Source organism: Daphnia magna, linkage group LG8 (assembly GCF_020631705.1).
Source record: "Daphnia magna isolate NIES linkage group LG8, ASM2063170v1.1, whole genome shotgun sequence".
NCBI classification, from domain to species: domain Eukaryota; kingdom Metazoa; phylum Arthropoda; class Branchiopoda; order Diplostraca; family Daphniidae; genus Daphnia; species Daphnia magna.
Genome location: NC_059189.1, coordinates 8081702 through 8105110, shown reverse-complemented (window position 1 = coordinate 8105110; position 23409 = coordinate 8081702). Strand labels below are relative to the sequence as shown.

General features: G+C 40.7%; 2 protein-coding genes across 4 annotated transcripts; both read left to right on the top strand.

Moving 5' to 3' along the window:
- The first annotated feature begins 1378 nt into the window (after positions 1 to 1378).
- LOC116929664 lies at positions 1379 to 2936 on the top strand. 2 transcript variants are annotated; one of them, XM_045177617.1, is made up of 4 exons: positions 1379 to 1718; positions 1783 to 2212; positions 2275 to 2488; positions 2565 to 2936. In XM_045177617.1, exons 1-4 carry the CDS (start codon positions 1626 to 1628, stop codon positions 2818 to 2820), a joined length of 993 nt encoding a protein of 330 aa, XP_045033552.1. In that variant the 5' UTR covers positions 1379 to 1625; the 3' UTR covers positions 2821 to 2936. The 2 variants fall into 2 exon arrangements, with proteins under 2 accessions (XP_045033552.1, XP_045033554.1); XM_045177619.1 differs by having other exon boundaries at positions 2560 to 2936.
- A 16723-nt stretch (positions 2937 to 19659) lies between these two features.
- On the top strand, positions 19660 to 20548 carry LOC123475256. 2 transcript variants are annotated; one of them, XM_045177687.1, is made up of 3 exons: positions 19660 to 19824; positions 19887 to 20100; positions 20177 to 20548. In XM_045177687.1, the coding sequence occupies exons 1-3, from the start codon at positions 19752 to 19754 to the stop codon at positions 20430 to 20432; spliced, it is 543 nt and encodes a 180-aa protein (XP_045033622.1). In that variant the 5' UTR covers positions 19660 to 19751; the 3' UTR covers positions 20433 to 20548. The 2 variants fall into 2 exon arrangements, with proteins under 2 accessions (XP_045033622.1, XP_045033623.1); XM_045177688.1 differs by having other exon boundaries at positions 20172 to 20548.
- The last annotated feature ends 2861 nt before the right edge of the window (positions 20549 to 23409 follow it).

The following is a 23409-nucleotide window of genomic DNA, read 5'->3' as shown; positions in this document are numbered from 1 at the left end:
TCCCTTTCCAGGATAGCGCAAAATCATGTAATTCTAGGAATAATTCCGCAATATGTGTTCCCACTTTTCCACCTGTAAGAAGTTCCAATCCGCTCCCTGCGATTTACCCACTCCATATTTGCGACCTATTCCCACGGTGGTAACCTTTTTCCCACGGACGATCTTACCTGGCCATAATCCTCTTCCACCTTACCTTTTTCCCAAGGTGGACCTTCCTTGGCCCTTTTTTCTCACGATCAGCAATTGGCACAGTTTGCAATCGCCCACCCGTTTACCTAACCCCATTCACCCGTTAGCGTTATTTAAACCCCGACCTGTTGTTGGAAAACTCAGTCTAAACCAACCCGAAGCCGCAAGAGGAACCATGGCCAACGCCTACGAAACCTGTCCCGTCTGCAGTAATAATCATATGATTCCTGCCCGTGGTGCCAACCCACCGTATCCAGTTATCAACCCGAGAAGAAAATTTCATATCATCGGACTACCCTCGGCTGGCGCACTCATCAAAAGTTTCGGAACTGCCCGGGCGCCACCCTCGTCTGCATCCGGTTTCACGAAGGTATCACGGAGACGATCATCAAACTTCCACCGGCAAGCGTAATTTATAATCGCCCACGCTAAACGACAGCATCGAACGCCACCACAGCAAGAAAAGGAAGGCGTTAAGCATAGAAAAAGATAAAAATTCGTGGCGCGTTACGGTCACTCCAGAGGCACTTCATCGCCGGCGACGACGACTATCGTGTACAAGAATACGTGCCCACCCGTTACCATGTCAACACTGACTACGCAAAAGAAAACGCCTATGAAGACCGTCTTCCCAGGTACTCCACCCCGTCGCCCGAAGGATACGATCACGCCGACCCTCTGGAAGAATCCATCTGGGAGCCTCCATCATCTCCCATCCAGGCACAAGAAGATGCCCCAGCGCACAACGAGATATAAGTCATCAATATATCTGACTCCCCGAGCGAAACTTGGGGTTATCACTGGCTCGACAGGGACTCCACTCTTCCCCTTAGGCCTGCAACATGATTGCGGACGCAATCTTCCACGGCCGTAAGGTATGTAAGGAATGACCAGCCGCGAACCGCAGCCGATTTCACACCTCCGATGCGCGACCTTGGTTCCCACGGAGAACTTTAACCCGAAAGCCCTCACCTAGTACCTTTTCACACCTTAGTGTTAAATTTACACTAAAATATTTTCTACTTTCCCTTGTGTGTTAAATTCAGTGTTGCCACTTTGCAGGTTTTAACCTGTTCTGCAGGTTTTTTAGGGTCTGGACAAGTTTTCTTTTTAAATCTTGCAGGTTTGCAAGTTTTGGTAGGTTTTGATCACTTTTGCAGGTTTTTCACGGTGTTTTTCAGTTATTTTGTGTCTTTTTTGGAAATTTTTTCAGTTTTTAAGAAAAAAGCGGTGTAAATTAGATGAGTTCACAACGCCACATATAAAAAATTGGAATTAGCCACGTTTACGCCTTGTCGTTTTCGTCTAATCGTCTGCTCTGCTGAACGAAAAAGAAAAAACCATGCTCAAAGCCTCAGATCCTTTATATTTTTTTTAACTATTACTTCGTTTTTGCTCACAATTTTGGTGTTAAACAAAGTAGTTGGCCCCAATTCATGTCTTCTTCGTCCACATCAGATAAGAAATCAGAATCGGAATCCGATGTTCAAGTGGTTGGGAATGGGAGTGGATCAGTCAAGAGAAAACTTGTAAGTCTTATATTTCTACTTATATATTGACATTATTTTCATGATAAATATTTTTTTGATGTAGGTCAAATCTGCCAAATCACGTAAGAAACGAAAGCCCCCTACATTTTTCTTCTCATGGCTGAAGTTGAGAGAGTTCCAGCCATGGCTTGATCACAAATTCAATTCTAGAAAGAAGATTGTGACAGCATATTGCAAGGCGTGTAACAAACACATTCAAAAACACAGTGAACGAGAATCCCATAAAGCTGCAACCCTAGTTTTCTTAGCTGGGGAAGGTGAGAGAGAGAGAGCAAAGCAATTTTTTGGGAAGAGCGAAAGTAAAAAAGTCCTGATCCTCACAGTAAGAATTTGTGCTTATATAGCTGAAAATGATTTTCCCTTGTCCCTTGTTGACAGCTTCCTTGCGTTGTTGAAAAGTATGTTTCCTGATGACAAAGTTTTGTCAAAAGTCAATTTGGGACGTACAAAATGTTCAAACATCATAAGATATGGTAAATATTATGAAAAGTATGCTTTATTTTACCATTCATGTATTAATTTTTGTTCCTCTTAGGCTTTGGAACATATCTAACTGATGCCCTTAAAAAGAGACTATCGGAAACATTTTGGTCATTAGTCATCGATGAAACAACAGACGTTTCAACTGTCAGCCAGCTTGCTGTCATGGTTCATTACTGGGACAAGTGCAAGAAGCGTTTCATCGTTGAACCTTTTGATCTTATTGACTTGATAGATGGTACAGCTAAGGGGATTATTTCTACTCTGATGTAGGCTTTTGAGGAAGCAAATTTTGAAGTTATTTGAAGTTCCTGAACACGTCTTCCTATCTCCTGGTCAGACTAGATGGCTAGCCCTGGAGTATGCCGTTAGCAGAGTTCTCGAACGAATAGACCCTCTACTGGAGTACTACAAAGAAGAAAACAAGAAGGACCCGACAGTATTTTATGATCTCATGATTACAGCAGCAGAAGATCCCTTCACCAAAGTGTATCTTGAGTTCCTTGTGTACGCACTGAATTTTTTCAACGAATTCAACATAACTTTTCAATCGGAGGTTCCACAAGTACATACTTTGAAACAAAATCTTCATGGAAGATAGCTATGTTAATGAGTGTGATCCTATGCAGCTCGATCCTTTTCTCGAAGACCAATTTCTTCCTCTTTCGGATGTTTATTTGGGTAATAAAGTTAGCTTGAAGCATTTGGCTGATTAAATAGGCTATTATTTAATTATATCAATTGGTATTATTATGACCCATGACAACAACGAGTATCTTAGAAATGAAAACAGCATCTCAAGTGAGTAGCCAGCAACGCCAGCAACGCCAACCTGCCCAGTCACCGGTTAATCATCGCCCGGAAAGTCAATCAAACTCTTCTTCTCAAGGAAATTCTCGTTCCAATGGTCCTGGGTCTGCTGGCCTCTTTCGAAATCGAGCCCCTTTAATTCAAGTGAATAATCAACCTGCCACCGCTATAAACAGGTCTGAAATCTTAAGCGTTGACGAGAAAATTTCTACTGTGCAGCGTCGTTGTCGTTTTTTTCGACAGCGATTAAACAGATGCAATCTAGATTCAATTTCGATGATGAAGTTTATGATATCGCAGAGTTTTTTTATCCTGTCAATGCGAGGTCTTGCAAACCTCCTAGTCTCGCATTTTTACGCTTCCCTTTTCTGCGCGACTCCTGTGATATAATTAAAGCCGATGCCGAATGGCGAACTCAAAGGTCCCTTTCTAATAACTTGTTTGGAGCAGAAAGTAACGACGAAATAAAAATCTTACGGTACAAAAGTACTGGGACGTAGTACTAGAAGTCAAAATAGTCCTCGGCGAAGTAAGATTTCCTGAACTAACCAAAGTCATTTCTCTTATCTTTTGTTTGCCAGCCAGCAATCCAACCGCAGAGCGTTTTTTCAGCAGCATGAAAGAAACGAAAAGTTACCGACGAGGTAGAATGAAAAATGACACACTCGTGAGTTGATTGCATATTAAAAAATTGGTTTTTTAATGAAGGAAAAAGCGCACAATTATACATCACACATCACACATCACAATTATATCTTTCCTGACGAACTACTTGAAGTAGTATCAAAAGTCAAATCTAATGCAGTTGTCGATCCTGGTGAAAGAGATGGAGTCAAATAGAAGTCCTTCTCTTCTATCAGAGAATTTCTCTGATAATTTTTCCAATGAAAATTGAAAGTTTTCGTGATGCACAATGTGATTCTCGTTCCATAATATTTAATCAAGTTAACGTTTTCTGTTTGTATTATTCTTATTGATCTCCTATGTTCAACTGTTTCAAAAATTGAAGTACAGATAAAGACTTTAAAAGGTCATTTTCATGAAAATATTACAAATTTTCAGCAAGTTTACAGGTTTAAAAAAAAATCTAGTTTTTAGTAGGGTTTTTAGAAAAATGTGCAAGTTTCCAGCAGGTTTACAGTGATGTGGCAATCAGGTTTTTCAGGTCTTTTGTAAAAAATTCCGAGTTTTCCCAATTTTCGAAGTGGCACCACTGGTTAAATTAACCTGACCTTGTTTTCCCGTATAAAACGTCCCTACAAAACTATACCGGTCTGGTACAATCCCCCCCGCCCGGCCAGAAGGGGGGTCGGGCGGGGGGGATTGCGCGTACCCATGGGAGAGGGGACAGTGAAGGGGGGTTTACCTGAGCCACACCATACGGCCCCATATTTTCCCATTGCCTCGCATGTCAACGGTGGTTTAATGGTTAGCCGGATAGCCGGTGATGCGAAAGTTCCGATGTTCGAATCTCGATCAATTTTAAAATGTACCTAACAGAAAGCTTTCGAATTCTCTCGGCATCCCAAAAGGAGATCATCATTCGATCTTTTCAGTTTATGATTTGCTCGGCGAAAAACAGAAGAAGGATTATAGTTGGACTTGGACTCTGTAAGTCCAGTCATAATCCGCGTAATCAATGATGTCATCAAGTTATAATCTTAATGTATTTAACATAACACCCCTTTCACACTCCCCTCTCCCACGGGAGCTTTTGGCAAGCGCAGTCCCCCGTCCCCTTAACAGTGAGTCATCAACAAAGAAGTTGAGGTACACTTTTCAATCAATTTTTCCGAAATATTCATCTAGACTTTACCGAGATTCGAACCTCGGATCTTTCGCATCACCGGCTATCCGGCTAACCGTTACACCACCGTTGACATGCGAGGCAATGGGAAAATATGGGGCCGTATGGTGTGGCTCAGGTAAACCCCCTTCACTGTCCCCTCTCCCATGGGTACGCGCAATCCCCCCCGCCCGACCCCCCTTCTGGCCGGCTTGGGCAGCGCGTCAGTTCCGTAAAACTTGAAACTTTGTACGCGTTTTACGGACACTCCCGCTCATTTGCCCACCCTAAACCCTATATTAAAAATGATCAGCGTAAAAAGATCTACAACCCTGTATTAATCGTTTTTGGATTAGAGAAAACTTGTCTTGCTAGGGAAGAGCCCCGGTCTTTTTCTGGTGCTCAACTCGGCAAGTCATCTTACATTTTTTAAAGTGTAAGTGTTTGTGTGTTGAATAAACTGTTTTGTTCCCTGACTCGTCGTGTTCTACTCTACCGCCGCTAGTTGTCATTATGCGCACGCTGTAAGTTAAACTAAATCCCTATCTCCAGCTTGTTTATTCTGGAAGCTGACTCTCACCCGGAGAGTCAAGCTTCACAAAATGATGACGTCATTAACCCTCTGTATCAAACGCGTTCAAGAATTGGCAATCGCAGAATAAATCTATGCCCAAAAGAAGAACCTGGAACTACCTTTGAAGTCTAATCTGCGCATTTTCAGGCCATTTCTGGACGAAGTAAGAAAGCTACGCGTAGGCGGACGTATACTGCACGCTCCCGTTGATGACGCAACAAAACATTCCATTCTACTACCAGCCGATCAACTCATGACACATCGGATAGTATGGGATCACCACATGCAGAATCTTAACATCAAAGCGGAAAGATTGTTGACGGACCTACGTACACATTACTGGAGAATTTCTAGACGTAAATCATCAAATCAGTCATCAACAACTGCTGGCCGTGTAAGCGTAGATCATCGAAGCCCATCCCTTCACTCATGGCGTCGTTACCAGTCCATCGGCTAATTCCATATCTTCCAGCTTTCACGTACACGGGAGTCGATTTCTTCGGCCCTCTAACAGTTTGAGTACGTTGAAGAGGACGTAGACATGATAAGCGTCGGTATGCCTGTTCACGTGCTTGACAACGAGAACCGTTCATCTAGAAGTAGCCGAAGGTCTCAGCTTTGAAGAATTTCTTCTCTGTTTTGCTTGATTTGGGAGTCTACCAGGAAAGCCAACGGTTGTTTATAGCGACAACCTAACCAACCTTGTCGCAGGTGAGCAAGAACTTTGCCAGGCTTTAGAAGAATTGATCAACCAGCATCAAGAAATTCAAGCAAAAATGTCCTGCCAGCAAATCGAGTGGCATTTTTCTCCCCCGCATAGACCACATTTTGGTGGAATGTGGAAGAGAATCGTGGAATCTTGTAAAAAATGCTATGAAAATAAGTGTGAGAAATCGTCTAGTCACCGATCAAGTCCTCAGAGCAGTAATTGCCGATGTAGTAGCCCTGTTAAATGGCCAGCCGTTAACGCATCTCAGTATGGATCCTGAAGACCCTGACCGGCTGACACCGAACCAGTTTCTACATGGATGAGCTCGCCCGTATGTTCCCTTAAAACTGGTATAGATGCCGAGAACCTAGACATAACAGCTAAGCAATTTCTTCAAAGTCAAGCAATCCTCGAGCATTTTTGAAACAGATGGCATCGAACCGAATACTTTACGTTGACAGTGGCCATTGGGCAAAGTGATCGAAGTTATCCTAGCGAGTCGAATAATGTTGTTCGAGTGGTAAAAGGCAAGATCAGCAAACACAAAATCCCATTTATTCATCCAGTGACAAAGCTGTGTGTTATGGCTACGGCAAAAGAGCAGGACGTTTACGTGAAAGATGAAAATATTGGGTCGTCGGAGGCATATTCGGTGTTGTAAAGTCATAAAATGTAGTATAAATAGTAAAACCCTGGTATAATTAGTAAAATTGACGTAAAAATCAGTCAGAATAGTAGAATGTAAAATTGGTAAATAGTTAAATGTGAACTTGTACAAAATATGTAAATTCAAAATCATAATGTAAATGTCGTAGAGGTGCGCAGCATGATATTGCAGTATTTGATGCTATTGTATTTTTCAATTTTCAATCAATTTTTCTGAAATATTCATCTATACTTTACCGAGATTCGAACCTCGGATCTTTCTCATCACCGGCTACCTACCTAACCATTGCACCACCGTTAACATGCGAGGAAAAGGGAAAACATGGGGCCCTATGGTGTGGCTGAGGTAAACCCCCCTTCACTGTCCCCTCTCCCATGGGTACGCGCAATCCCCCCCACCCGACCCTTCTTCTGGCCGGCTTGGGCAGCATGTCAGTTCCGTAAAACTCGAAACTTTGTACGCGTTTTACGGACACTCCCGCTCATTTGCACACCCTAAACCGTATATTAAAAATGATCAGCGTAAAAAGATCTACAACCCTGTATTAATCGTTTTTGGATTAGAGAAAACTTGTCTTGCTAGGTAAGTGCCGTGAATAAGGGTGCCAACGGTTTTAACAAACTGAAATTTTCCAGCACCGTACTGAACCGTGGACCGAGGTCAACAGATCCGGAACCGAACCGATCCGCTCAACACGGTAATGGCGGGGTTTAACGGATTGAACAAACGTTCTTTTGTTGAATTCGTGAAACCCGTACCGTGAATCCGTGTTCCGTTTCGCACCGTACCGTTGAAAATTGATGGGAAGGGGTTAAATAGTATAAGCATACATTATTGTTGGCTGCTGGCAGTGTGCATATTGCAGTTTTACAAAAACGACAGTGATAGTGACTTTTTCCCAAGATGCTAAAAGAGAGTTTAGCGAAAACTAAGAAATCGTGTGCGGCTAATTCTATTACCTACAATTTGCCTCGAAAGGCAAAAGGGAAGTCTAGTGAAAAGAAAGTCCTATACTGACAATATTTTGCTGCTTATTTTATTTTATTTTTTATCACCAGTGTTGAACCAATAATACCAGATATTTCTGAGGCAACTGTTGAAGCTACCTGTAGTGTAAATTTTGTTCACGATGGTGTCGAGTCAGTACCAGAAAATATTTCTACTGAAGCCGTTAACCAGATAATTGCCAACGAACCTACGTCTAATTTTGGCTTTCACTCTGGTGATTCGGCGAATACTCCTAGCCCTAATGCTGAAATAGAAGCAGTTATAGACCAGGTAGCTGCTAACTGAGATGAATTTAACACCGAAAACCGGAATGCTATTAGGAATAAACCTGATACATTCGTTTCAGAAGTATCGGACACAGACCTATCGGAATCGGAATCGGTTGCAATCGTTGGCCCGGTTAAAAAAAGTTCAGGTATTAGATTTTCCCAATAGAATGGTTAAAAAAACTAATCCAAGTCTGTTTTTTAATGTAGAAAACGCGGCTGCTTGTTTTTCAAATTACAGAAAAAGGTTCTCTTGGGTGTGGAATTTCAATTTAATTATTTCAAATTTTACGAGCTGGCAAATAAGAACATTTGCCAGCTTTGTTTATTTTAATTTAGGCCTATTAAAATACATGCCTTGCGTGCTAACGTTCCATGATTTTTTAAAAATCAAGCTCCAAACACGATGCAAGTAAAAGCCAAGGCAGTACCACTGCCACGGAGAAACACCTGACTGGAACACGAGGGGCCCATAGTATTCCAAAATGATCGAAAACTTCATTAAAAGGATTTGATTCTACTTTAAGAGCTATATTGGTAATGGTATTATTTTTATTACATTCTGTTAGCTCGGCTTTTATAAAGTGACTTCAAAGCCTTATAGCCAGAGCAATTTAAGGCGATGCATAGCTCATTGGATAGCTATGTCTGAGACTCTTTTTTCGGAAATCGAAAACCATTTTTTCCAGCAAATGATTATGTGTGCCGCAGATCAAAAATTCCGGCTTTTATTTTCCCGCACATCGGTACACTCAGACATCAGCGCACTCCATATATTTAAAAAAAATTGGATAAAAAGAGAAATTCAGGTAGAAACCGCCTTATGAAATTATTCCTGAAAACTAACTAGATTTTTCCTGTCCCAGAAAATTCCGGCTAAACTTTCTTTCACCATGTCTCTTCTAAGTATCAGATGTTTCCTTTCTTGGGAATTACGATACATTGGATCCAGTACGGAAAGATGAATGATCTATGTCTTAGTTTGACTCATTTGAAAGGGCCTCATTAGGGAAAAAATCTTTTCGAAATTTTTTTTGAAGTAGTTGAAAATGATTTTGGTTTGCTGCATAAGGTAAACAGTTTCACGGATTTCAACAGTTCTAATACTCAATGGTTTGATTATTATTGAACTACAGATTATGTCCGTAACCACTGATTCCGCTTCGTCAAACTTTTCTTTTATGCGTCTTCTGAGCGATTATTGGGTTTCCAAGAACATTCATCATATAAATCGTACAGGGTCGCGTATCAGTTGTTTTGCGCATGTACTGGATCTGGCCGTGCAATCCTTTTTAAAAGCAGCCAATACAGAACTTTCAGCAACAGCTGAAGGTTTTGATTTAGAACTAGAAGATGACGCAGAGTTTGTAAATGAGGATATGGTCGCGTCCAAAAATATCATCAGAAAGGTACCTTTTTAACGATTACCAATTCTAAGTCATATATTAAATTCATTAAATTGAACAGCTTCGCAGACTTGTGAATTCTATTAAAAGTTCTGGTCAGCGAAGGGAGCTTTTTGAAGCCAGTTGTGAAGATGTAAATGTCGATCCATTACAATTAATCATCGACTGCCCTACAAGGTGGAATTCGACCTGCACTTTGATGAAAAGAGCCCTAAAGATGAAGCAGGTTTCTTGTGGATAACAGTGTTCCACTAGATTTCGTTCAAATACTTTCCGTTTCTCAGGCAATAAATAGCTTCGTTCAGAAGTCCAATGAGAGTTCCATCAAGAAACTTTCACTTTTAAACCCGGGAATGGGAATTTTTAGCTTGTGTGCATGAATTTTTGAAGGTAACTTCAAATCAAAAACAAATTCCGAGCACAGTTGGCTCGTGATAAAACAACTATAGTTATAATATGCTTTATTTTACAAGGATTACAAAACCACTAGCGAAGCCATGGGAAATACTAGATAACCAACCATTTCCCAAGTTTTGCCGTTTTTTCATCTATTAATTCACAAACATAATGCTTATTTAGGCTGCAAAGCAACGGAAAATCCAAATTTAATTACCCTTGAATCGTCCTTGAAACCTAAAATCCTAATTGAAGCGGTTTTTGAAGCGCGTAAGAAGCTTATGAATTATTTTCACATGGCAAAAAGTTCGGATTCGCTTCATTATGTTTCAAAAAGTATTTATATCCAAAATTAAACAGCAAACCGTTAATGTATTGACGCAGTTATTGTTATCCAATTGTGTAAAATGCAGTCTTAGACCCGAGGTTTAAGCAAGAGTATTTCCGACAGGCAGGATGGACGACAAGAAAAATTTATGAAATGCGTGAGAAGGCTCACAGTCTCTGGCTGTCAGTATACAAACCAATACCTCAAAGAAGCACATATTTAGCAAAATACACCGTGAAAGAATCAAGTATTGCAGATCTTCTCTAGTCTGTTTACTCGTCTGAGGTAATGTCAGATCACTGATTTGGTTGTACTACTCAATTAATTATGTCCTCTTTATTAGACATTTTTGCCGTTACATGATGAGGAAAACAAAAACTCCGATGAGTTCCAATTATACTTAAAAGAGCCAATTGTTCAAGCCCGTGGGTTTACGGACATTATTAATTGGTGGCAGGTTCGTTTGTTAAATCTATCATTTGGGAATCTTTTGTAACATTAAACATTCTAGTCCCAAAACCTGAAGTACCGAAACTTATCAGAAATGGCAATGGACATCTTAGCTATACCTGCAACGTCCGTACCTGTCGAAAGGGAATTTTCCTGCTTAGCCGACATAATAACTCCTAATCGCGCAAATTTAAATCCTGCGACAATCGAGACTTTACATGAGATCAAAGGATATCTGCAATTTGGTAGCGAAAAACTCTTAAAACTTACGTTAATGGATTGATAAAACGAAGGTGTTCGATTGTTTCAATAAAATCCAAACCAAAAATGAGGTTTGCTATTTCTTTGTTTGCTTATTTTTAGGTTATAACTTTCTAATCTTTTTTGATGTCATCATTAGAAATATAAAGAACTACATGTATACTAGCGACCATTTTTTTTTTAGTTAAGTCTCGGTTTGGTTCCGGTTCGGTTCCGGTTCGGTTCGTGTCGCGACGGTTAACTTTAATTTTACAGCCAAACGACCGTGCCGATCGAGTTTCGTTTCATGGTTGAACTGAACTGATGACGGTTCGGTACGGATTGTTTCGTTCCGAACCGTTGGCACCCTTGGTCGTGAAGCTGAGGATTCGGACGCCCTTGCAAGAAATGGTTGGTTGTCAACGCATCGACCTCGGTTGGGTCACTACTGACGGAAGTAAGAGGGCGCGCATTCAGCAGCGATTCTACGCTGGTTATGCCCGTGAAAAGAACTTCAGGAGTGACAATACGCTCGTTCAAGACGGTGCGGATTGCCAGCTTGGCCGACTTTATCATTCGCTCCCACGATCCTCCAAAATGAGGAGAAGCTGGTGGACTGAAACGCCATTCAATGTTGTGTTCAGCCATTCTATTAGCGAGGGCTTCAGGTTTGCATTGGGCTATGGAATCTCGGTTCTCTTGTTCTCCTGCCACTAAGTTGTTCCCGTTGTCACTATAACAAGCGAGCGGGATTCCCCGGTGGTCAGTAAAACGTAAGAATACCATCATAAATGAGTCCAGGTCCATGGAGTCGGTGATTTCGAGGTGCACAGCTCTACAGTCTAAGCAGGTAAACATTACTCCATAACGCTTGAGGATTCGGCGAAACATAGAGACTGGAAGCGGGCCGAAATACAGTGGGTACCGAAAGTATCCGTACGGCTGAGAGGATCAGTAGGGAAAACGCGTTTTTCAAAACGCTCCCATAAATAGAATTCTCGGTGGAATTCAATAAAAAAATTTCGTAAGGTTAATATTAGGGTGGGGTTTCATGTGATTTTTTTTAAAGAATTTTTCAACAATGCGATATGTGGTTTGTATCGCGTTCCAAAAGTATCCGTACGGCCGAGAGGCCTAGTAGGGAATGGGCTTACTTTGGAAGCCTGTTATTCGGTATCTACCTAATATTATAGGGTGGGAAAGTTCTTAAAAAAAAGAGCTGCATTAGCTCTATATGTGATTATCAGAACATATTTTTTGAGTTTCATTTATAGTAATGAAATTCAATATGAAAACACGGATTATAATTTTTCCGTTTTTTCTCCCTCGATTCCCCCTCACCAGTGTTGCCATATCCCAAAATCATTACCCTTTCTCTTTTTTCCTTCCGACGGAAAAAAGATTGCCGTCCCCCCATGAATGCTCGCTAGAGGCGCTACGGAACAGTTTTCTATTGTTAGCAGACTACGAAACTAAAACTTGACGTACGAGTCGTAGACACGTTATTATTTAGCTTTTAGTTCACTTTGTTTTGTTTCGTATTTGTTAACAATTAACATGGCAAGTTTCGTTCCTGTGTTGGACATAGAAACGAAAAGACAGAGGAAAATATTTGCCACAAAGTATCTGCAAATTTACAATGGCAATATGTTGACCAACGCAATGTTTGGCGACGAGCAGCGTTTCGTGTAAGTTTGTTATCTGTTAAATTCTCATCTATTGCTAGTTATGCTTATATTTTGTTCTTTTTGCTTAGCTTCAATGACAGTGGAGAAATTTCTTTGCATTTTGGTTCCCATCGCTCCAACATTTCCAATAGTGTAGCTGTGTGGGGATGTCTTTCATCAGTTTCCAACAACGGACAAAATGTCTTGAAGAAAATTGATGGAAGACTGGACACTAAACAGTACAAGGATATGTTGGATCATTATGTTGTCGAATATTGCAAGAATTACCCGTACATCCATGACCATTTTCCTGTTCACACTTCCCTGACAATCAAGCAGTTCATCTCGTCTAAATCTATTTATGTGTTATGTGATTGGCCAAAACAGTCAGGGGATCTCATGCTCCTCGAAAACGTTTGGATTCATATGGCACAGACATTCAAGGACCGTGATATTGTTGCATTCGATACCGATTCGTTATGGATTGAGTTATCTGCATTGTGGAAGAAACTTTGCGTTGATGGCTACTTCTCAGATGTAATTCAAGGTATGCCACAACGTTTACGTGAAGTAATTGTAAAAGACGGAAATTGGATTCGTAACTATTAGCTCTACGAAGGCAATATTAGTATTTTTCGAGCACATTTTTCCCCGTAAAGTTATTATTGAAAAACAAACTGTTACCTCATACGTTAAAAAGAAAAAGGAAATGTAAGATAGAGTTACAGAAGAATATTTATTGCTTTAGTAAGATGTGTGGCCACCTTTTGCATGAATAACAGCTTTACATCTGTTTTTCATTGAATAAATGTATTTGCGTAGAATTTTTTTTGGAATACTATCCCATGTAGCTTCTAGATTTAACCACATTTTATCTTGGGAATTCCGCTCCGTTTTATTTAGTCTAGTGTCCACGTAATCCCACATTGATTCAATGGGGTTCAAATCGGGACTTTGTGGAGGCCACACCATTCTCACCACATCTCCTACAATTAAGGAAGACAATTTTGAAAATTTATATTATCGAAACTGTCTCAAATGGAACAAAAAAATCTATATAAATTAAATTAATTACACTACCAGATTTCTCTTTTGAGGCCAAGTAGTTCCGACAGAAAAGAGAGGAATGTTTTGGATCGTTGTCTTCTTGGAAAAAAGCCTTTTCCAAGAAGCTTTTTACCTTCTGGAAGAGCTCTATGAACCAAAATGGAGTGGTACACCTTCTTATCCATAATACCCTCAATTCTCTTTAGACGTGTCACCCCATTGACGCAAATGCCGCCCCATATCATAACATTACCACCTCCATGTTTCACGGTTGGGATAAGACAGTTTGATTCGAAGCGTTCATTTTTAAAACGACGTACGTATGTTCGTCTTTTACTTCCAAACAGGTCGAATTTGGATTCGTCAGTAAATAACACTTTCGCCCACTGTTTTTTCTTCCATTTCACATGTTCCTTGGCAAAAAGTAGTCGTTTTTTAATGTTGCGTGGGCTGAGCAAGGGTTTGCGGCACGCTACACGGCCAAGCGTTCCCCATGAATGTAACGCACGATTAACAACAGAACGACTAGCGCTTATTTAGTGGCCGATATTGAATTCCTCTGTTATAACAGACAATGTCTTCCGACGAGATCTTATGGAACATAGTTTCAAGTAACGACTATCCGAAATGTTAATTTTCGTTGGGCGACCACTTCTTTTTAAATTTGCAACACTATTGGTATTTTTATATCGTTTCACTGTATCAGCGACGGTTGATAGTAGTCTTCGAACAAGTGCAGTAATTTTCCGCAACGAATTTTTTTGCTTATGAAGGACTACAATCTCAATTCTTTCTTCCGATGTAAGTTCCCTTTGCTTAGAAGGGAACATTCTGACACTACACCATAAGACACAAAAAACGAATGACACGAAAACCTATTATAGGCCTACCGTATTTCCTTTTCTTGTTTCAAAAAACCAAACCAAAAGAATAACATGAAAATTATTTAAATTAGCAGAAATCAGGATGCTTTCCTATAGAAAAACAAAATTCAAACCTAGCCTCCAAAAAAAATCGATCCGCAGCGCCTCTAGCGAGCATTCATGGGGGGACGGCAATCTTTTTTCCGTCGGAAGGAAAAAAGAGAAAGGGTAATGATTTTGGGATATGGCAACACTGGTGAGGGGGAGTCGAGGGAGAAAAAACGGAAAAATTATAATCCGTGTTTTCATATTGAATTTCATTACTATAAATGAAACTCAAAAAATATGTTCTGATAATCACATATAGAGCTAATGCACCTCTTTTTTTTAAGAACTTTCCCACCCTATAATATTAGGTAGTTACCGAATAACAGGCTTCCAAAGTAAGCCCATTCCCTACTAGGCCTCTCGGCCGTACGGATACTTTTGGAACGCGATACAAACCACATATCGCGTTGTTGAAAAATTCTTTTAAAAAATCACATGAAACCCCACCCTAATATTAACCTTACGAAATTTTTTTATTGAATTCCACCGAGAATTCTATTTATGGGAGCGTTTTGAAAAACGCGTTTTCCCTACTGATCTTCTCAGCCGTACGGATACTTTCGGTACCCACTGTAGTTGATTCCGACGTTAGTGAAAGGCCATTGGTGCGTTTTGAGACGGCTGGCAGGTAGGGGTCCCATCAAAGGAAATTCAGCTGCTACGTCGTCTGCATGAGAAAAATAACCGATGACTCTCCTGATAGTCGCTCTTGGTTGCAGTATATGATAAGTGGCTCTGAGTGAATGCAAGTGACGTTCGGTTTGTTCATGTGTGAGCCGAATATGCAAATCATGAATGATCATAGCGGCCAATTTACTATCTGATGATAAAACAATGGGTGTTTCATGTTCTCGGGGAGCGACGCGTGTTGAATCCGCCCTCCTACACGAATGAAACCTGAAGTGTCGATGAATGAAACTATAAGGTTGAATAAGAGAAAAAATGCGATGGGTTATACGAACACGGAGTGATCTTATCCATTTGGCTTGGGATACTTCTGGGTCATCATCGGGCGGTTCTGGAATTCCGAGAGGCGGTGGCCATGCCAATTCAGGCATCAGCAAGAAGTCGGGACCACGGAACCAACAATGTTGCGGAGTGAAAAATGCTGCTGAAATTCCCCGGGACCCATCATCAGCTGGGTTGAGTTCGCCCGGTATGTGACGCCATTGACCAGCCGAACTAATATCCAAAATTTTAGTTACTCGATGTGCGACGAAGGCGTGATGCTTGAAAGTTTTAGAGTAAAGTTACTGCAACACTGTTTGTGAGTCGCACCAATAAAAGACGGCAGATGCGATGGGACCCAGTTCTTTCACGACAAAGGCACATAGTTGAGCACCGAGCAGGGCGCCAGGAAATTCAAGCCGTGGGATAGATAGTTGCCGAAGTGGGGCGACTCTTGATTTTGCTAAAACTAGCCTAAGACCAAAATGGGAGTGGCCGTACGTAGCACGGAGATACACACAGGCAGCAAAACCAACTTCGGATGCATCAGTGAACACATTAAACTGGAAACTCGTTGGCTTAGATGCTCGGCGAAAACATCGGGGTATTCGTAAGGGTGATAAAGAGGCCAGATCCGAGACCCAAGTTTTCCAAGTAAATAGCAAGGGAGCTGGAAGCGAAGCATCCCAGTCCATTCCGGAACGCCAAATGTCTTGCATTAGTATTTTCGCCACCATGATGATGGGAACTAAAAAACCCATGGGATCAAAAATGGATGCCATTTCTTGCAAGACTTCTCTCTTGGTTTTGACATCTGACCGGGTCGTGTATGTAAAAAGTAAGGTGTCAGTTTGACAATCCCAAAGTAGGCCTAATGTATGCTCAATTGGAAGCGGATCCGCGTTTAGATCTAGTGCTCTTGCGCGATCAGGCTGCTCCACGGATGCGAAAACTGGCCGAGACGACGACAACCATTGTACCATGTTTAATCCCCCATATTTCAACAGATTTGTCACGTCTTGTCGTTGGATGATCGCGTCAGACTCAGTTTCAGCTGAGTCAAGATAGTTGTCCACATATTTTTAAGACCCGGTCCCGGCATTAGGGTATTTTTCTCCAAAATCTTCTGCTGTGCTGGTGGGGTGGACACAGCACCAAACACATGGACCCTCATCTGGAATGTCTGGGGGCTCCCCCCACTGCCGGGTTCTTTCCATAAGAAGCGCAAAAAGGCTTGCTGAGGTTCTGGAACCTGTACCTGGTTGTACATTTTTTTTATGTCTCCCGAAATCGTGATTGGGAACCGCCGCAAACGCAACAACACTCCTATGAGGGGAGTAAGCATGTCTGGCCCTTTGAATAATGGCTCCTTCAATGAGGTGCCACGAAAACAGGCGGACGGATTAAACACAACCCGCACCTTTCCAGGTTTGCTCGCTCTAGTAACGCCATGATGTGGAAGATACCAAGTCGATCCTTCGGATGTAAGTGCTTCTGTTTCCATTGGTTTGGCGTGACCGTCTGAAATATATTCGTTGACAATGGCTGCGTAACTTTTAGTGAACGCTGGGTCCTTCTTGAAGCGTCGTTCTAGCGATAAAAATTGACGAAACGTCACTTCTGCATTTGTTGGGCAATTTCACTTCTGGATGTCTGAACATTAGGCCGATTTCATATCGCTCACCGGTGTGCCTGATAGTATCCTGGAGAATACGGAGAGCCTTTTGAACATCGAGGGATAACTTAGGTACTTGTGATGAGCCGACGCCAAAAGATTCTGTTAACTAGAACCGTTGCACAGCTTCGCTGAGAATTTCGTCGGATTGCTGGCGGGAAATGTGTCCTACAGAGAGTTGAGGTGAAACTTGTGGCTTCAAAAGTGATACTGTGACCGGTCCTGCTATGCTCTATCCAAAGTGAGTGAGTATTCCATCCGGGGCGTGCATACCGTCGGGTGGAATGCGCTGATCTATGACGTCATGAACTCTCATCACGTCTCTTCCAATGAGCGTTGTAACTTTGCTGGCGTCAATAAATGAAATTGGAAACTGGCAACTCCACACCTGAAAGACAATTCCACTGCCACTTTTTTATGGGCCACTCGATCTGCTGCGTGTTGATATTTAAGTCGGGCACGGAAAAGGCGTTGTTGACGGGAAACGAGCGACTCCCGTTTCGAGGCTGAATGTTGAACTTTACTTTCTTTACTTTGATGACCGGGTCTTGTCCATGAAACGTTCCTAGTCTTGTTGTTTCTTCGTTGCCTTTCAAGCCCAGTTGCTCTGCAGCGTTATTTAGTATTAACGATGCTTGGATCCCTGGATCAAGAAAACCGTACGTGTCTAACGTCTTTCCATCGGCTTCGAGTGTGATTGGCACTATTTGTAGCACAGTGCAACTTTGGTCACCTTCGATTGAAACTGTTCCTACGTTTAAGGGAAGCTTGAGTGATTTGAACGGTTGCTTCAGTATAGGCTTCTTTTCTGTAGGTGTCTCGTGGTCCAGTGTTGATACGAGGCATGGTTACTCATGTAATAAGGAATGGTGCGTCTGAGAACAGTTGTTTACTGCACATTTCTTCTTACTTGTGCAATCTCGGCTCATATGTCCTCTGCTTAAGCAGAGCACCTTAAGCAGCACCTTAGGCAGCACCCCTGCTCCCTTACTAAACCGATTCTTTCTTCGGGCGACTTGTCAGCAAACACTTTGCATTGCGCAAGGCGATTATCTTCCTTACAAAGAAGGCAAATGAGTTTTTTTCCTACTCCATGTCCTCGTTTGGCAAGGTGGTTTTCTAGATTCATTGCGCTGACGGCAGCTCCGTGAGGGACTGCGTTGATGGTTGGTGAAAAACCAAATTTGCTGTCTGTCTGCCGGCCCGGTTTCAATCCACTTTTACTCTTAATTGGCGGAATTTGCGTCATATACATCTGGCTGTGCTTGGCCATCATTTCACCTCTGACAAATTTGTTGAGCCACGTTGCGAAGTCTTACAGAGAGAGACAGACGGGGTGCTTCTTCACGATTTGCCACCCCCACCTGCTTTGTACCTCAGATGGTAATTGGTTACGATGAGATCTAAAAGACCGGATGATGCTAATTGATGGTGATAGCCACCGCTCCTGAGTGACGCAACTGCACCGTTTACCGTTTGAGAAAATTTCAACAATGCTATATAGTCGTTGTTGCTGACTCGTGACAGTTGAATAAGAGACTGTATGTACATTCGAGACACAATCTGTGGATGACCATAAGTTGACTCTAGCTCCTGTAAGGCCTGCTGGTACAAAGCCGGATTTGACAAAGAATCACCCAGTCCGTCACGAACTTCTACTGTTAAACAGCGTTTCAACCAGTGTTGCCACTTTGCAGGTTTTAACCTGTTCTGCAGGTTTTTTAGGGTCTGGACAAGTTTTCTTTTAAAATCTTGCAGGTTTGCAAGTTTTGGTAGGTTTTGATCACTTTTGCAGGTTTTTCACAGTGTTTTTCAGTTATTTTGTGTCTTTTTTGGAAATTTTTTCAGTTTTTAAGAAAAAAGCGGTGTAAATTAGATGAGTTCACAACGCCACATATAAAAAATTGGAATTAGCCACGTTTACGCCTTGTCGTTTTCGTCTAATCGTCTGCTCTGCTGAACGAAAAAGAAAAAACCATGCTCAAAGCCTCAGATCCTTTATATTTTTTTTAACTATTACTTCGTTTTTGCTCACAATTTTGGTGTTAAACAAAGTAGTTGGCCCCAATTCATGTCTTCTTCGTCCACATCAGATAAGAAATCAGAATCGGAATCCGATGTTCAAGTGGTTGGGAATGGGAGTGGATCAGTCAAGAGAAAACTTGTAAGTCTTATATTTCTACTTATATATTGACATTATTTTCATGATAAATATTTTTGTGATGTAGGTCAAATCTGCCAAATCACGTAAGAAACGAAAGCCCCCTACATTTTTCTTCTCATGGCTGAAGTTGAGAGAGTTCCAGCCATGGCTTGATCACAAATTCAATTCTAGAAAGAAGATTGTGACAGCATATTGCAAGGCGTGTAACAAACACATTCAAAAACACAGTGAACGAGAATCCCATAAAGCTGCAACCCTAGTTTTCTTAGCTGGGGAAGGTGAGAGAGAGAGAGCAAAGCAATTTTTTGGGAAGAGCGAAAGTAAAAAGTCCTGATCCTCACAGTAAGAATTTGTGCTTATATAGCTGAAAATGATTTTCCCTTGTCCCTTGTTGACAGCTTCCTTGCGTTGTTGAAAAGTATGTTTCCTGATGACAAAGTTTTGTCAAAAGTCAATTTGGGACGTACAAAATGTTCAAACATCATAAGATATGGTAAATATTATGAAAAGTATGCTTTATTTTACCATTCATGTATTAATTTTTGTTCCTCTTAGGCTTTGGAACATATCTAACTGATGCCCTTAAAAAGAGACTATCGGAAACATTTTGGTCATTAGTCATCGATGAAACAACAGACGTTTCAACTGTCAGCCAGCTTGCTGTCATGGTTCATTACTGGGACAAGTGCAAGAAGCGTTTCATCGTTGAACCTTTTGATCTTATTGACTTGATAGATGGTACAGCTAAGGGGATTATTTCTACTCTGATGTAGGCTTTTGAGGAAGCAAATTTTGAAGTTATTTGAAGTTCCTGAACACGTCTTCCTATCTCCTGGTCAGACTAGATGGCTAGCCCTGGAGTATGCCGTTAGCAGAGTTCTCGAACGAATAGACCCTCTACTGGAGTACTACAAAGAAGAAAACAAGAAGGACCCGACAGTATTTTATGATCTCATGATTACAGCAGCAGAAGATCCCTTCACCAAAGTGTATCTTGAGTTCCTTGTGTACGCACTGAATTTTTTCAACGAATTCAACATAACTTTTCAATCGGAGGTTCCACATGTACATACTTTGAAACAAAATCTTCATGGAAGATAGCTATGTTAATGAGTGTGATCCTATGCAGCTCGATCCTTTTCTCGAAGACCAATTTCTTCCTCTTTCGGATGTTTATTTGGGTAATAAAGTTAGCTTGAAGCATTTGGCTGATTAAATAGGCTATTATTTAATTATATCAATTGGTATTATTATGACCCATGACAACAACGAGTATCTTAGAAATGAAAACAGCATCTCAAGTGAGTAGCCAGCAACGCCAGCAACGCCAACCTGCCCAGTCACCGGTTAATCATCGCCCGGAAAGTCAATCAAACTCTTCTTCTCAAGGAAATTCTCGTTCCAATGGTCCTGGGTCTGCTGGCCTCTTTCGAAATCGAGCCCCTTTAATTCAAGTGAATAATCAACCTGCCACCGCTATAAACAGGTCTGAAATCTTAAGCGTTGACGAGAAAATTTCTACTGTGCAGCGTCGTTGTCGTTTTTTTCGACAGCGATTAAACAGATGCAATCTAGATTCAATTTCGATGATGAAGTTTATGATATCGCAGAGTTTTTTTATCCTGTCAATGCGAGGTCTTGCAAACCTCCTAGTCTCGCATTTTTACGCTTCCCTTTTCTGCGCGACTCCTGTGATATAATTAAAGCCGATGCCGAATGGCGAACTCAAAGGTCCCTTTCTAATAACTTGTTTGGAGCAGAAAGTAACGACGAAATAAAAATCTTACGGTACAAAAGTACTGGGACGTAGTACTAGAAGTCAAAATAGTCCTCGGCGAAGTAAGATTTCCTGAACTAACCAAAGTCATTTCTCTTATCTTTTGTTTGCCAGCCAGCAATCCAACCGCAGAGCGTTTTTTCAGCAGCATGAAAGAAACGAAAAGTTACCGACGAGGTAGAATGAAAAATGACACACTCGTGAGTTGATTGCATATTAAAAAATTGGTTTTTTAATGAAGGAAAAAGCGCACAATTATACATCACACATCACACATCACAATTATATCTTTCCTGACGAACTACTTGAAGTAGTATCAAAAGTCAAATCTAATGCAGTTGTCGATCCTGGTGAAAGAGATGGAGTCAAATAGAAGTCCTTCTCTTCTATCAGAGAATTTCTCTGATAATTTTTCCAATGAAAATTGAAAGTTTTCGTGATGCACAATGTGATTCTCGTTCCATAATATTTAATCAAGTTAACGTTTTCTGTTTGTATTATTCTTATTGATCTCCTATGTTCAACTGTTTCAAAAATTGAAGTACAGATAAAGACTTTAAAAGGTCATTTTCATGAAAATATTACAAATTTTCAGCAAGTTTACAGGTTTAAAAAAAAATCTAGTTTTTAGTAGGGTTTTTAGAAAAATGTGCAAGTTTCCAGCAGGTTTACAGTGATGTGGCAATCAGGTTTTTCAGGTCTTTTGTAAAAAATTCCAAGTTTTCCCAATTTTCGAAGTGGCACCACTGGTTTCAACACTGCCATTTTCTGTGTTGTGGTTAGGTCAGCGTTGTGGTGAACTAAATAACGAAAAATAGCAATGAAGTCTTGCCAATTTTTGGGGTCACCGTCAAACGGCTTGAGGTCCATTTTGGGTAATCGAAAAATGGATTGCCACTTTCCGTCATGACTTGATATCTGCATTTGATTGTCTTCATTGTGGCTGAACGACCATTTAGTAGAGTCGATCGCTTTTTCTACTTATAGTACCCACCAAACGATTAGGTACACCCCCGTTTTTTTTTGTGAATTCTTATGGCACTACGGGTCTTAGGAAAACTTGAATATCTTTTTACTGATAAGGAATAAATTTCTTTTTCTTTTTTCCTCTATCAGAAGAGAAAGTGCTCTAAAAGTTATCTCAGCATAAAAAAATTGTAGAAGTTACACCCATAGCGCTAAAGTATCGTTCACATGATTAGGTACACCACTTTTCTCCCCATAAACGCCATGTCCCTGAGGGTATATATGTATATATACTGAAGGACTATAAAAATTTTAGGGTTTGGGGTGTAGGGGGTAGGGTAGTAGTAGTAGATCTCAGAAGGTTTAATGTCCATTATGTATTTCCATATATGTTTCTTCCCTGAATGACCAATCATCCCCAAATTTTGTACAAAATTCTGTCAAAATTTGATACGTGGTATAGTGGTTTTTTCATTTGATTCTATTACAGTTTAAAAAAATTAATTTGCGTAATTGTTACCTAGCTGGTTGCCGAATCCTAGACAGTCAATTCGCTTTTGTTTGCGTAACCTTACAACTGTCAATGCATTGCAGTCAGTGCAGAAGGCTGTATAACAGTCACTAAACAGTAAGTTTTTTCTTTAACAAAATGTTTTAAACAGTAGATTTTTATATATTTTTTTATATTGCAAATTTAAATATATTTAAATATATTTATTTATTTATTATATTAAAAATATTTAAATATAAAAATATGTAAATTAGTTTTTTATAGTTGAATGCCAATTACTCTCTAATTCAAAACTAGTTTATTGGTCCAATAATTGACGCCAATAATTGACGCTTCTGCGAAAAAGCCTAAGTTGAAAGACTTGGCTTGTTATTACCGATTATTTTAATAACGGTGACGTCATGACTCGTAAGTGTGAAAGAAGACAAGACGGAGAACGAAGCAAACACTATTAATTGATTGAAATTTAGAAATCTTGGATCCAAAATCTGTTTATCTTTGGCCCACGTTACATGTCTATAGACAATTTTTTTCAAAAAAATTGCCCGAAGGACATTACCGAAGGAATCTTGTTAATACCGGCGTTTCCAAAAATATAAATAAAATATTTCATAACATGTGAATAGTTCTAGTATCCGACTCTGGATTCCTGGATATAGCTGATGGTGGCCGGTTTATGGTTCTGATGTATTCGTCGATGCGTCCATACATTGTTGCAGTAATGTTTTAAAGTTGAATAATCCAGTCTTCGGATGGCGTCTCGGTCAAATCTTTCGATGAACAGTACATGTTATGAGCTCTCGTGCATTCCTCGAGTTGGTTTG